The sequence below is a fragment of the Coregonus lavaretus genome, assembly GCF_964263955.1.
Source record: "Coregonus lavaretus genome assembly, chromosome: 15".
NCBI lineage: Eukaryota > Metazoa > Chordata > Actinopteri > Salmoniformes > Salmonidae > Coregonus > Coregonus lavaretus.
The window spans coordinates 40,923,193-40,937,408 of NC_140002.1; the positions used below are offsets into that span (position 1 = coordinate 40,923,193).

At 40.6% G+C, this 14,216-nt stretch overlaps 1 protein-coding gene across 4 annotated transcripts; it reads left to right on the plus strand.

Annotated features, from left to right (window-relative positions):
- The first annotated feature begins 3,976 nt into the window (after window positions 1–3,976).
- LOC311143058 (organic solute transporter subunit alpha-like) lies at window positions 3,977–13,037 on the plus strand. Of its 4 annotated transcripts, none has more exons than XM_084178866.1 (9): window positions 3,977–4,203; window positions 5,272–5,380; window positions 6,779–6,930; window positions 7,162–7,235; window positions 9,588–9,746; window positions 9,986–10,097; window positions 10,252–10,398; window positions 10,606–10,711; window positions 10,822–13,037. In XM_084178866.1, exons 2-9 carry the CDS (start codon window positions 5,299–5,301, stop codon window positions 10,986–10,988), a joined length of 999 nt encoding a protein of 332 aa, XP_084034992.1. In that variant the 5' UTR covers window positions 3,977–4,203; window positions 5,272–5,298; the 3' UTR covers window positions 10,989–13,037. The 4 variants fall into 4 exon arrangements, with proteins under 4 accessions (XP_084034992.1, XP_084034994.1, XP_084034993.1 ...); XM_084178867.1 differs by having other exon boundaries at window positions 3,978–4,203; window positions 5,284–5,380; XM_084178868.1 differs by lacking the exon at window positions 5,272–5,380.
- The last annotated feature ends 1,179 nt before the right edge of the window (window positions 13,038–14,216 follow it).

Below are 14,216 nucleotides of genomic sequence, written 5' to 3' on the forward strand. Positions count from 1 at the left end.
CTTTCTAGAGCTACGACCTGAAGATCACTGACATTTACATTTACATTTTAGTCATTTAGCAGACGCTCTTATCCAGAGCGACTTACAGTTAATGCATACATTATTTATTTTTTCATACCCCCTGTGGGAATTAAACCCACAACCCTGGCGTTGCAAACGCCATGCTCTATCAACTGAGCTACATCCCTGCCGGCCATTCCCTCCCCTACCCTGGACGACGCTGGGCCAATTGCGCGCCGCCCCATTGGTCTCCCGGTCGCGGCCGGCTATGACAGAGCCTGGATTCGAACCAGGATCTCTAGTGGCACAGCTAGCACTGCGATGCAGTGATGTCATCATGATTCAACCTTGTTTTTTTCAGAGTTCCCAGTTGTCTTGAAAGCACCATAAATCCAGAGAAATGCCAGACTTTGATGACAAAATCTGCCCACGAAGGACCGCCGCGCCACCTTCCTGTTCAAGTGAGCACAGCACAACAAGGTGAGTCCAAAAATGTTATTTATCCTATGGTTCTGACTTGGTGTACAGGGAGAATACTGTAAGAACAGCCCATGTTCTGAGTTCTGTCGCTGTACATTTCAAAAGTGCTGAACAAATAGTTATATTGACTACGTCCGTCCTAGCTCGCTCATTAATGTCTTAAGCCAAATTACGGATTGCCTCTTATCCGCTTGTCGTCCCCTTATGCCATAGTTTGTACATCTCAATTGTCAGTAGAAATCACATTTGTTTAAGCAAATCAGCCATATCAGCTATGCAGTAAATGAGGCTGAATGAACTGCTCCGCTGATAGCCAGGTGTAGCAGTGGTAAGGTGTTGGGACTGCTGTTGGGACAGCTTTATGTAGGCCCTAACAGTTTGTGGACACCGTTTGTCACCGTTATAGTGCAATTAATGTATTGTTTAGTGTTGTGTTGTGTAGTGGCTTTGCTGGCATGCATCCCACATGGATATTTTTTTTCCCCACTGAAATGTACATGCTAAAATCGCCACTGGACCACTATATAGGGTGAGAGAGCAATGTGACAAAAGCCAAGCCAAAAGAAGCCACTGTCATGAGTCACTTAGTAAGATGGTAAATCTGTGGGAAACGTGAGGGCAAAGTTTAGCAGTATAAGACTGTTCACACACACAGTGGGGTCAAGGAATGAGGTGTCTGTGACAAAGATGCAAAGAAGATCACAGCCTTCGCTTTTGTTACCTCATTAAGATGAGGTGTCAGGAAGGCCAAGAAGATCATCAAGGACCCCAGCCAGCCGAGCCACAGCCTGTTCACCCCGCTACCATGTAGAAGGCGGAGACAGTACAGGTGCATCAATACTGGGACCGAGAGACTGATAATCAGCTTATATCTCCAGGCCATCAGACTGTTAAAACAGTCACCACCAGCCGGCCTCCGCCCAGTACCCCGCCCAGTTTTCTACCCTGCATCTTAGAGACTGCTGCCCTATGTACAGTACATAATCATTGAACACTGGTCACTTTAATAATGTTCACATACTGTTTTACCCACTTTATATGTATATACAGTGGCTTGTGAAAGTATTCACCCCCCTTGGCATTTTTCCTATTTTGTTGCCTTACAATCTGGAATTAAAATAGATTTTTGGGGGGTTTGTATCATTTGATTTACACAACATGCCTACCACTTTGAAGATGAAAAATATTTTTTATTGCGAAACAAATAAGACAAAAAAACAGAACTTGAGCGTGCGTTACTATTTACCCCCCCCAAAGTCAATACTTTGTAGAGCCACCTTTTGCAGCAATTACAGCTGCAAGTCTCTTGGGGTATGTCTCTATAAGCTTGGCACATCTAGCCACTGGGATTTTTGCCCGTTCTTCAAGGCAAAACTGCTCCAGCTCCTTCAAGTTGGATGGGTTCCACTGGTGTACAGCAATCTTTAAGTCATACCACAGATTCTCAATTGGATTGAGGTCTGGGCTTTGACTAGGCCATTCCAAGACATTTAAATGTTTCCCCTTAAACCACTCAAATGTTGCTTTAGCAGTATGCTTAGGGTCATTGTCCTGCTGGAAGGTGAACCTCCGTCCCAGTCTCAAATCTCTGGAAGACTGAAACAGGTTTGACTCAAGAATTTCCCTGTATTTAGGACCATCCATCATTCCTTCAATTCTGACCAGTTTCCCAGTCCCTGCCGATGGAAAAACATCCCCACAGCACGATGCTGCCATCACCATGCTTCACTGTGGGGATGGTGTTCTCGGGGTGATGAGAGGTGTTGGGTTTGCGCCAGACATTTTCCTTGATGGCCAAAAAGCTCAATTTTTGTCTCATCTGACCAGAGTACCTTCTTCCATATGTTTGTGGAGTCTCCCACATGCCTTTTGGCAAACACCAAACGTGTTTGCTTATTTTTTTCTTTAAGTAATGGCTTTTTTCTGGCCACTCTTCAGTAAAGCCCAGCTCTATGGAGTGTATGGCTTAAAGTGGTCCTATGGACAGAAACTCCAATCTCCGCTGTGGAGCTTTGCAGCTCCTTCAGGGTTATCTTTGGTGTCTTTGTTGCCTCTCTGATTAATGCCCTCCTTGCCTGGTCCGTGAGTTTTGGTGGGCGGCCCTCTCTTGGCAGGTTTGTTGTGGTGCTATATTCTTTCCATTTTTTTATAATGGATTTAATGGTGCTCCGTGGGATGTTCAAAGTTTCAGATATTTTTTTTATAACCCAACCCTGATCTGTACTTCTCCACAACTTTGTCCCTGACCTGTTTGGAGAGCTCCTTGGTCTTCATGGTGCCGCTTGCTTGGTGGTGCCCCTTGCTTAGTGGTGCTGCAGACTCTGGGGCCTTTCAGAACAGGTGTATATATACTGAGATCATGTGACACTTAGATTCCACACAGGTGGACTTTATTTAACTAATTATGTGACTTCTGAAGGTAAATGGTTGCACCAGATCTTATTTAGGGGCTTCATAGCAAAGGGGGTGAATACATATGCACGCACCACTTTTCCGTTATTTATTTTTTCGAATTTTTTGAAATAAGTAATTTTTTCATTTCACTTCACCAATTTGGACTATTTTGTGTATGTCCATTACATGAAATCCAAATAAAAGTCCATTTAAATGACAGGTTGTAATGCAACAGAATAGTAAAAACGCCAAGGGGGATGAATACTTTTGCAAGGCACTGTACTGTATTCTAGTCATGGCCCATCCTATACTGCTGTACACACCTTTTCTGTTCACATACTGTCCATACTGTCCATACACACCATTCACATACATATATATTATTTATATTCAGGACTCAAGTCCGGAAGCTAATTTCCTGCAATTCTATCAATTTTTCTACTGGGTTTTGTACTGTAATATATACTGTATTCTCGACATAGCTCATTCTAATATTTATACTACTGTACATTGCATTTTAGTTGCACTGTTTATACGCAGCGTATATTTATTTATATACTGGATTCTTGACATGGTTCACTCTAATATATCTACTTTACATATAATTCCTAGTATATCTTGTATAAATTCATCTGGTGTAGATACATATAAATTGCAGTTGGATTATTGTTAAAGTGCTATTTGGGTTGTTCATTGAATTCTGACATTTCTTTATTTGTTTTGTCTTTTTTAATGTATTATTTGTGTACCTGTTTGACATTTAACTGCATTGTTAGGAGCTAGTAGCATAAGCATTTCGCTGCACCCACTATAACACCTGCTAAACTGTGTATGCAACCAGTAAACTTTGATTTGATGAGCCACTATTTGTTCAGGATGAATTGTTTGTCTTGGCAAAATAAAGCAGCAGGTTTAGATGGTTATCTCTGTTATGGCATTGAAGTGACACTGGTTTTTATCTCAAGGACATTCCCTTCACAGGAATGTGATTATAACCCTGATGGGATTTGAAGGGACAGAGTGTGACAGTGTCTGCTGTGGGGGAATGAACTCTCTGCCATCCATCTGAGTTGTGCGGATGGAGATAAATGTGTGAGAAGCCCATGTCTATGGAGAAGCCACACATGACTCTATCTACAGGTGTCTTTGCGGGCAAAGCAAATGCATAGCTTCTTATTCAGACACGTCTTTTAGGCTCTGTCTCTCGTGCACTCTCTCTCTACTCCTTTTATCTTCATCTCTTATTATTGCAAGCCGTTTGGCTGTAATCCATCCAGGTCTGTTTTTGGATCATGGTCCACCTTCTCCCTTCACTTAATTTGGAACCAGGTATGCTGATTGGACCTCATTTTCTTATCCTACATACATAGAGTGTGCAGAGCTGTCATCAAGGCAAAGGGTGGCTATTTGAATAATCTCAAATATAAAATATATTTTGATTTGTTTAACACTTTTTTGGTTACTACTTGATTCCATATGTGTTATTTCATAGTTTTGATGTCTTCACTATTATTCTACAATGTAGATAATAGTAAAAATAAAGAAAAACCCTTGAATGAGTAGGTGTGTCCAACCTTTTGACCTTTTAATCATGTTTTTCCTAGCTCAAATGCAATTATGCAGTTCCGTGATGAGACCCCTTTCGAATCCATCTATAATTAGTTGCTACATCCCACTGCCAGACAGTCTTTATTCTGGCTAATGTATATGGGGACAGATGATGTGGCACTAAAAATGTTAGTTGCTAAAAGTGACAGAGATACACAATGACGAAAAAACTGTGAAGGCAATTAATTCTAGAGACATTTACATCAGACATAAATAAGATTGGCAGAATGCTGAAATTAAATGACACCAGATCATCAGAGAGAGAGAGAGATAGAGAGAGAGAGAGGTGATACTGTTTAAATAAACCCACAACAAGATTGAGGGCTGAACAATACTACATTATTTTTTCCTTGGATTCACTTGGTAAAATCTCAACTCCTTTTATTCCTGTATATTGGCTGGCAAGAAGACATACACCCCAGTCAAAGTTCCTTCTCCTGTGTGAATGTAAATAAAATCTATGGGCAAGCAATTCCACTGAGAGGTACAGGAGCCTACTGTGGGGCATTTGGGCATCTCCTGATAAGCAAGGTTGCTCAGTAAGTGCAGTAGTTCTTAAGATTTGAATGAAATAAAATTATCTGCCATTCTCTATCCGGAGGTGGTCCCAGTGACTAGTAGACCCAGCAGTATTCACTGAGCTAAGAACTTACTCATACCCTCATTCCTCAGAAGGTTCAACAGTCTACCTGTTGCAGTCCGTTTCCTCGCAGCTCCTATAACTGCTGTCAGTGGGAAAGAGATATATCTCGGATAGTTTATTTTCTGTATATTTTCACCACCTGCGAGTCTATACATTAGCGACTTCAACTGACCATGGATATGGAAGAAGCCCTCAACAGCACTATACATCCGACCTGTTTACAAGAACCTCCGCTGGCTATCGATATCATAAAGCGTGAGTGACACAGATTAAGTTATCTATCAGTTCGCAAATAGTGTTTCATTATAGATTTCGGTGTTGTTTTTTAAGCGCATTCTAATAACACCTTTTTGGGACGCAGGAGGCGGTTTTTAATGTTTGATTTACTGCAGTAACTTAACTCTCAAGTTATCAACATATTTTACATACATCGATTACCAATTGCGGTCATTTTGACCGCAAGAAGAAACTATTGGAAAAAGCAACAATCATCGCAAAATATAAACCTATTTCTTATCAAAACATCATTAGATATATAATGAATGTTATCAGATAATATATATATTTTTTAAACAGACTGCTATTTTAGCTAAATTACAGTTAATTAGCATATTATTTCAAACGAAAATATAAGCGAAAATGTTATTTATATGATGTGCAGCTTTTTCTGAAAGTACTATCCACATTACTACCAAAAAGTTAGAGAAAAGTTCAAATTGCCCCCCAATTTTTTGGGAACACCCATATTGGTACGGAAACACTAAATAATTATTTCGATTTGTTAAGGACAAGTTGATTGACAAAGTCATTAAAAATGTGAAGGTTTGAATAAACCCCCTATGTATGGTCAAAAATATGCCTCTGTGGTCAAAATGATCCCATTTGGTAGCTTGAGAGTTAACATATTTATTAATTTGTAAATTAATGAATTCGTTGATTTGTTCATTCACTTTCCAGTTCACAGAGCCATCTTCAATACACAGGCGAGCCCAATAAACAGCTTCTGAGTAAACATGTCCTTCAAATGGTAGTCTACAGTCTGTGATACAGGCTGTTTTAGAGGGACAGCATTGGCTGTGCTCACGCTATGTTTGATTAAATCTCTTTCACTCTGCCCATCATCAAATCTCCATATGTAGACCACAGATATGCATATTTGGTTTCTCCACAGTCATTTTCTGTCCTGAGAAGTAGTATGATGGATCATTTGATATGAATGACAAATAACTTGCATGACCTTTCATCCTTTTCATTCAGGTAACATCTCTTTAAGAGTAATTTAAGTTTCTGCTGATAGCCTTAATCTCAGTCCATATTAAACCACTCAGGATACACTTAGACAGCTGGGTTTACGCTGGACCGAGTGAAGTATTGTTGGGAACTAATTTGCACTCAACCTCAAAAGAAGCTGTGGCTAAATAAGAGAGCTAAAATGATGCTGTTTCAAAAATACTGTTGTGTCCAATCCATGGGGATGTGGTCAGGGCACTGACCTATCCTAATGTCAGGTTGTTGTTGCCAGGGGCTGCTACTTAGATAGAATACAATAAATGGTCCAGTAATGGATTTCTCAATGACCTATACAACCTCTCTCTCTCTCTCTCTCTCTCTCTCTCTACCGTCTGAACTCCTTACTCTCTCTCCCTTAACTAGAGCTGGATGTCTTTGGGGTGGCTCTGTACTCCATGCTGACCCTCATGTCTACCGTGTCCCTGCTGCTATACCTGGAGGAGTGTGTGTTCATCTATAGAAAAGTCCCATCTCCCAAGAAGGCAACTATTATGTGGGTAAATGGAGCTGCACCGGTAAGAACTAAGCTCCCTGTTTCCAGTAGCCATCACCATATATATGAATATACGGAGCAGAGCGTACATTCAATACATCTGTTTCCGTGTTCTTTTTCAAGTTGTAAATGTGAATGTCTGTCATTCTGTGATCATATTTTTGTCATGACTATTTGATGTTGTCTTTATATGAATAAGAACCATGTGGATGATGAATAGATGGCTGAACGTATCATTCTGTCTCTGTCTCAGGTCATTGCCACCATGGCTTGTTTTGGGATGTGGATCCCAAGGGCAACCATGTTTACAGATATGACCTCTAATTCGTAAGATTCCTCTCACCCACATACCACTTTACTGCTCTCTCTCCCCTTCTCTCTCTCTCTCTCTTCTTTCTTTCTCTCTCTCTCTCTCTCTTCTTCTCTCTCTCTCTCTCTCTCTCTCTCTCTCTCTCTCTCTCTCGCTCTCTCTCTCTCTCTCCCCTTCTCTCTCTCTCTCTCTCTTCTTTCTTTCTCGCTCTCTCTCTCTTCTTTCTTTCTTTCTTTCTTCTCTCTCTCTCTCTCTCTCTCTCTCTCTCTCTCTCTCTCTCTCTCTCTCTCTCTCTCTCTCTTTCACATACTCTCCTATAAAGGAAAAAACATGTGTACTATACTTTACTATAGAGATGCAGTGCTCTTCCTCCTGTAATAATGAGCTGACAGGGAACCATAGCAAGGAGCACTGACATAAAGCGGAGGAGGCTTTTTAATGAATGCACTCAACTATGTAACCACAGTTTAATCACTTTCTTAATCATTACACTGTGTTAGTGTCTGGGAAAGATCAGAGATCAGCCCACATCCACAGAGAGCTGATAGGAAAAAATACAGTAAATGACACAAACAAACACAAACTTTTTGGGACACAAACAAAGGTTGAATGCGCAGACTAACTGGTTGGTCACACACTCATTATGTGCCTTCAGAAAGTATTTATACCCCTTGACTTATTCCACATTTTGTTGTGTTATAGCTTGTAAAATATATATTCTCAACCATCTATACACATTACCCCATAATGACTAAGTGAAAACATGTTTTTAGAAATCTTTGCACATTTATTGAAAATGAAATACAGAAATATCTAATTGACATAAGTATTCACACCCCTGAGTCAATACTTTGTAGAAGCACCTTTGGCAGCGATTAAAGCTGTGAGTCTTTCTGGGTAAGTCTCTAAGAGCTTTCCACACCTGGATTGTGCAACATTTGCCATTATTCTTTTCAAAATTCTTCAAGCTCTGTCAAATTGGTTGTTGTTTGTTGCTAGACAACCATTTTCTGGTCTTGCCATAGATCTTCAAATAGATTTAAGTCAAAACTGCAACTCGGCCACTCGGGAACATTCACTGTCTTCTTGGTAACCAAATCCAGTGTAGATTTGGCCTTGTGTTTTAGGTTATTGTCCTGCTGAAAGGTGAATTCATCTCCCAGTGTCTGGTGGAAAGCAGACTAAACCGTGTTTTCCTCTAAGATTTTGCCTATGCTTAACTGCATTCCATTTCTTTTTTATCCTGAAAAACTCCCCAGTCCTTAACGATTACAAACATACCCATAACATGATGCAGCCACCACTATGCTTGAAAATATGGAGAGTGGTACTCAGTGATGTGTTGTATTGGATTTGCCCCAAACATAACACTTTGTATTCAAGACAAAAAGTTAATTGCTTTGCCACATTTTTGCAGTATTACTTTAGTGCCTTATTGCAAACAGGATGCATTTGGAATATTTTAATTTTGTACAGGCTTCCTTCTTTTCACTTTGTCATTTAGGTTAGTATTGTGGAGTCACTACAATGTTGTTGATCCATCCTCAGTTTTCTCCTATCACAACTATAAAATGTTATAACTGTTTTAAAGTCACCATTGGCCTCATGGTGAAATCCCTGAGCTGTTTCCTTCCTCTCCGGCAACTGAGTTAGGCAGGACGCCTGTATCATTGTAGTGACTGTGTGTATTGATACACCATCCAAAGTGTAATTAATAACTTCACCATGCTCAAAGGGATATTCAATGTCTGCTTTATTTTATTTACCCATTTACCAATAGGTGCCCTTCTTTACGAGGCATTGGAAAACCTTCCTGGTCTTTGTGGTTGAATCTGTGTTTGAAATTCACTGCTCGACTGAGGGACCTTACAGATAATTGTATGTGTGGGGTACAGAGATAAGGTAGTCATTCAAAAATCATGTTAAACACTATTATTGCACACAGAGATATTACTGCACTGTCGGAGCTAGAAGCACAAGCATTTCACTACACCCGCTATAACATCTGCTAAACACGTGTATGTGACAAATACAATTTGAGTCCATGCAACTTATTATGTGACTTGTTAAGCACATTTTTACTTCTGAATTTATTTAGGCTTGCCATTACAAAGGGGTTGAATACTTATTTACTCAAGACATTTCAACTTTTCACTTTTAATTAATTTGTAAGAATTTTGAAAAACCTAATTCCACTTTGACATTATGGGGTATTGTGTGTAGGCCAGTGACAAAAAAACTCTAAATTTAATCGATTTTAAATTCAAGCTGTAACACAACAAAATGTGGAAAAAGTAAAGGGGTGTGAATACTTTCTGAAGGCACTGTACAATGTATCTTACAAGTAAACCCTCTCCTTTTCTCTATAGGTACTTTGCAGTGGTGGTGTATAAGGTCTTGGTTTTGATGATAGAGGAGAGTGGGGGTAGTGAGACATTTCTGAAGCGCAATTACAAGAAAACCTTCAAGATCAGTACAGGACCCTGCTGCTGCTGCTGCCCCTGCCTGCCACGTGTTCCAGTCACACGGTAACCAGGGGCACACCAGGGCCTGTCATCAAACAGCAATATATCAGCCAAACTGGTTTGGTTATGATGATAATTATTCTTATGAAGATATATAAAGTGTCACATTACTTTATCTTTCAACATAAGTCAGGCCACATGATGACTCATGCTCAGGTCACTCTTGGGCCAGATGATTATTTGTGTTGGTAATGTATACAGTGGTAAGAACATGCTAATAACTTTGGGCTGTTTTCATTCAGGCGCATGTTATTCATGCTGAAGCTGGGGGCTCTTCAGTATGCTATCTTAAAGACAGTTCTCTCAATCCTCTCCATAATATTGTGGACCAATGGCAACTTTGATATTTCTGATGTAAGTAATAAACTTCCTTCTTGTGAAAATCCTGTCAGCAAAAACAAACACCCCCTCTACACCTTACGTTTCCAACTGAGCCTGGTGGCATGCCATGTAGGTCCACTGTGCATAACCTACCCTCTTTGACCTTTCTCCATGTCTCGATGTTTAGCTGGGGATCAAAGGCACGGCTATTTGGATCAACCCATTTATAGGGGTTCTCACCATCATCTCCCTTTGGCCTGTCGCCATCATGTTCATGAACACATGCAAGACACTGCACAGCCTTAGGATCATACCTAAGTATGCCATGTACCAGGTGAGTCTGACCTTACTGCACCAACCAGCTGGTCAAGGAACTGCCTTCTTCTAAGTGCCATTGATGAGAATACATAATCTACTGTCATTTACTGAGTCCTTGACCTTGGCTTTGTGGAATGTTATGTCTGATTGGGTCTGGCAGTGTCCATTCCTACATCCTAATATTCAATGTATCTCCATGATGCCACTGGTCATGTGTCCATAGCTGGTGCTGGTGCTCAGTCAGCTGCAGACGGCCATTATTAACATCCTGGCCTTGGATGGAACCATCGCCTGCTCCCCGCCCTTCTCCTCTAGAGCCCGTGGCACCAGTAAGTGACAGAACAGGTCCAAACCGGTCCAAACGAGAGCCATTACTTGATCAATATGAAGTCCATGTCCTCCAACCCTGTCTGGTCTGTGTCTATCTGTCTGTCTGCAGTGTTGAGTCAGAAGCTAATGATTGTGGAGATGTTCATCATCACCCTGGTCACACGGGCGTTGTACCGCCGCACCTACGACCCACTGCCAACCGACCCCCACGAGACTGATAACGACCAGAACACCAAGATCAGCCTGCAGGCACCACAGGGGGAGCATGCTGCCTGAGAGATTGCGGTGGAGTGAACAGAGAGAGAGAGTGAGTGTGTGTGTGTGTGTGTGGTGTGTGGTGTGTGTGTGTGTGTGTGTGTGTGAGTGTGAGTGTGAGTGTGAGTGTGAGTGTGAGTGAGTGAGTGAGTGAGTGAGTGAGTGAGTGAGTGAGCGAGCGAGCGAGCGAGAGAGATGTATCAACAGGCTTTAATAACCTCACTACCAAACAAATATTAATTTACACTAGCAAGGTTTCCATCCCATTGTTGACAGATTTTCATGCAAATGTTCTAAAGTATGCATAAATCAAATATGTGCATTTTCCCACCAGAGATGTGTTTCCATCATATTGACTTGTTGTAGATAAAGGTATGTGCGTGATGACATAGTGCTACTAGTACTTTTGCGGTTAAATTCCCATATACCATATACCGAAAAAAAAAAAAAAGAAAGTTAAATGGGTTTCCATCGCATTTTCAACTCTACTGACGGTTTTATCACAAAAAAAATATTACAATAGATAACGAATGTGCCCTCTGGTATTGGCACGTGCGCTCTAGCTCGTGTGGGAATAGACTACATGATGAGATTATTATGGACAAAAGAGCAAGATTATTTTTATTTGTCAAATGGCAGTCAAGCATCGATCATCATGTCACCAGAATAAGACCCCCGATATTTATTGCAAAACAGCATCAAGCTCATCACCTTGGGCTTTCACCACAGACAGACAGACAGAGACACAGACCAGACAGGGTTGGAGGACATTTCGGTTGAATGCGTTCAGTTGTGCAACTGACTTGGTATTCCCTTTCCCACCCTGTGAAGTTCATCATAATTGATTTAATCTGTAACCTAATAAACTGCATGCTTTCCCGAGTCATCGTGGGTGGACCACACAACATGTCATCGCTTGACTCCAAATGTATGATGGTTACTATATCATTATTTGAGCATAAAAGCGTTTCCACCGACATTTATCGCATAATTAATTTTACCGACACTAAAAACTCCTACCTTGCCTAGTGTATTTTGTTTCGTCGACATTTGGGAAGTTTACCAACAAATGTTCTATTTCCATCAGGCCTTTCATTAAAAAAATGTATCCGACATGTACTTTACTCTCATAAGAAGGTTGGATCGAAACCTGGTTACTATTGTTCAGTGGTGGAGAAAGTACCCAATTTTCATACTTGAGTCAAAGTAAAGATACCTTAATAGAAAATGACTCAAGTAAAAGTGAAAGTCACCCAGTAAAATACTACTTGAGTAAAAGTCTAAAAGTATTTGGTTTTAAATATAGTTAAGTATCAAAAGTAAATGTTATTGCTAAAATATACTTAAGTATCAAAAGTAAAAGTAAAAGTATAAATAATTTCAAATTCTTATATAAAGCAAACCAGAGGGCATCATTTTCTTGTTTTTTATTTATTTATGGATAGCCAGGGGCACGCTCCAACCTCAGACATAATTTACAAAGAAGCATGTGTTTAGTGAGTCCGCCAGATCAGAGGCAGTAGGGATGACCAGGGATATTCTCTTGATAAGTGTGTGAATTAGACCATTTTCCTGTCCTGCTAAGCATTCAAAATGTAACGAGTACTATTGGGTGTCAGAGAAAATGTATGGAGTAAAAAGTACATCATTTTCTTTAGGAATGTAGTGAAGTAAAAGTACAGATACCCCCAAAAACGACTTAAGTAGTACTTTCAAGTATTTTTACTTAAGTACTTTACACCACTGCTATTGTTGTATTTGTTATATTCATTTTGTCTTGATGGTGTCCTATATTATGCTGTTGTAGTTTTCAGTTAATCTTGTAGTCCCATAACATAGAATTGACTGTAGCCTATCTTGAAAGTTTAGCTGCATTGTGCTGAATATGATGTTAGAACATATACCTCAAACAACAACATATCTGTCCCATCCATATTGCCTCAGCTCTTAATACGGCTATGTGGAGTTGGATGTGTGAGGGTATTGGAAATACGTTTATAAACCAAAATGGGATAATGGGGGGATTAAATGTGTATTTTGTATTCATATCAATAAATATAGTGTATTACATCTTTATGTATATATTTTGGTTTGGTTGTGTGTTACGTTCAAATGACTACACTGCAACCCATTGATAAATTGCAATGATTATACTACATTGAGGGAAAAAAGTATTTGATCCCCTGCTGATTTTGTACGTTTGCCCACTGATAAAGACATGATCAGTCTATCATTTTAATGGTAGGTTTATTTGAACAATGAGAGACAGAATAACAACAACAAAAATCCAGAAAAACGCATTTAAAAAATGTTATAAATTGATTTGCATTTTAATGAGGGAAATAAGTATTTGACCCCTCTGCAAAACATGACTTAGTACTTGGTGGCAAAACCCTTGTTGGCAATCACAGAGGTCAGACGTTTCTTGTAGTTGGCCACCAGGTTTGCACACATCTCAGGAGGGATTTTGTCCCACTCCTCTTTGCAGATCTTCTCCAAGTCATTAAGGTTTCGAGCCTGACGTTTGGCAACTCGAACCTTCAGCTCCCTCCACAGATTTTCTATGGGATTAAGGTCTGGAGACTGGCTAGGCCACTCCAGGACCTTAATGTGCTTCTTCTTGAGCCACTCTTTGTTGCCTTGGCCGTGTGTTTTGGGTCATTGTCATGCTGGAATACCCATCCACGACCCATTTTCAATGCCCTGGCTGAGGGAAGGATGTTCTCACCCACGATTTGACGGTACATGGCGCCGTCCATCGTCCCTTTGATGCAGTGAAGTTGTCCTGTCCCCTTAGCAGAAAAACACCCCAAAGCATAATGTTTCCAACTCCATGTTTGACGGTGGGGATGGTGTTCTTGGGGTCATAGGCAACATTCCTCCTCCTCCAAACATGGTGAGTTGAGTTGATGCCAAAGAGCTCGATTTTGGTCTCATCTGACCACAACACTTTCACCCAGTTCTCCTCTGAATCATTCAGATGTTCATTGGCAAACTTCAGACTGGCCTGTATATGTGCTTTCTTGAGCAGGGGGAACTTGCAGGATTTCAGTCCTGTGTTACCAATTGTTTTCTTGGTGGCTATGGTCCCAGCTGCCTTGAGATCATTGACAAGATCCTCCCGTGTAGTTCTGGGCTGATTCCTCACCGTTCTCATGATCATTGCAACTCCACGAGGTGAGATCTGGCATGGAGCCCCAGGCTGAAGGAGATTGACAGTTATTTTGTGTTTCTTCCATTTGCGAATAA

Excerpts from the sequence above, each read along its gene's own strand:
- LOC311143058 (XM_084178866.1), top strand. The coding sequence starts at position 5,299 with ATGGATATGGAAGAAGCCCTCAACAGCACTATACATCCGACCTGTTTA. Across the intron at positions 5,381-6,778 it reads GGCTATCGATATCATAAAGC|AGCTGGATGTCTTTGGGGTG; the intron begins GTGAGTGACACA and ends TCCCTTAACTAG. Across the intron at positions 7,236-9,587 it reads ACAGATATGACCTCTAATTC|GTACTTTGCAGTGGTGGTGT; the intron begins GTAAGATTCCTC and ends TTTTCTCTATAG.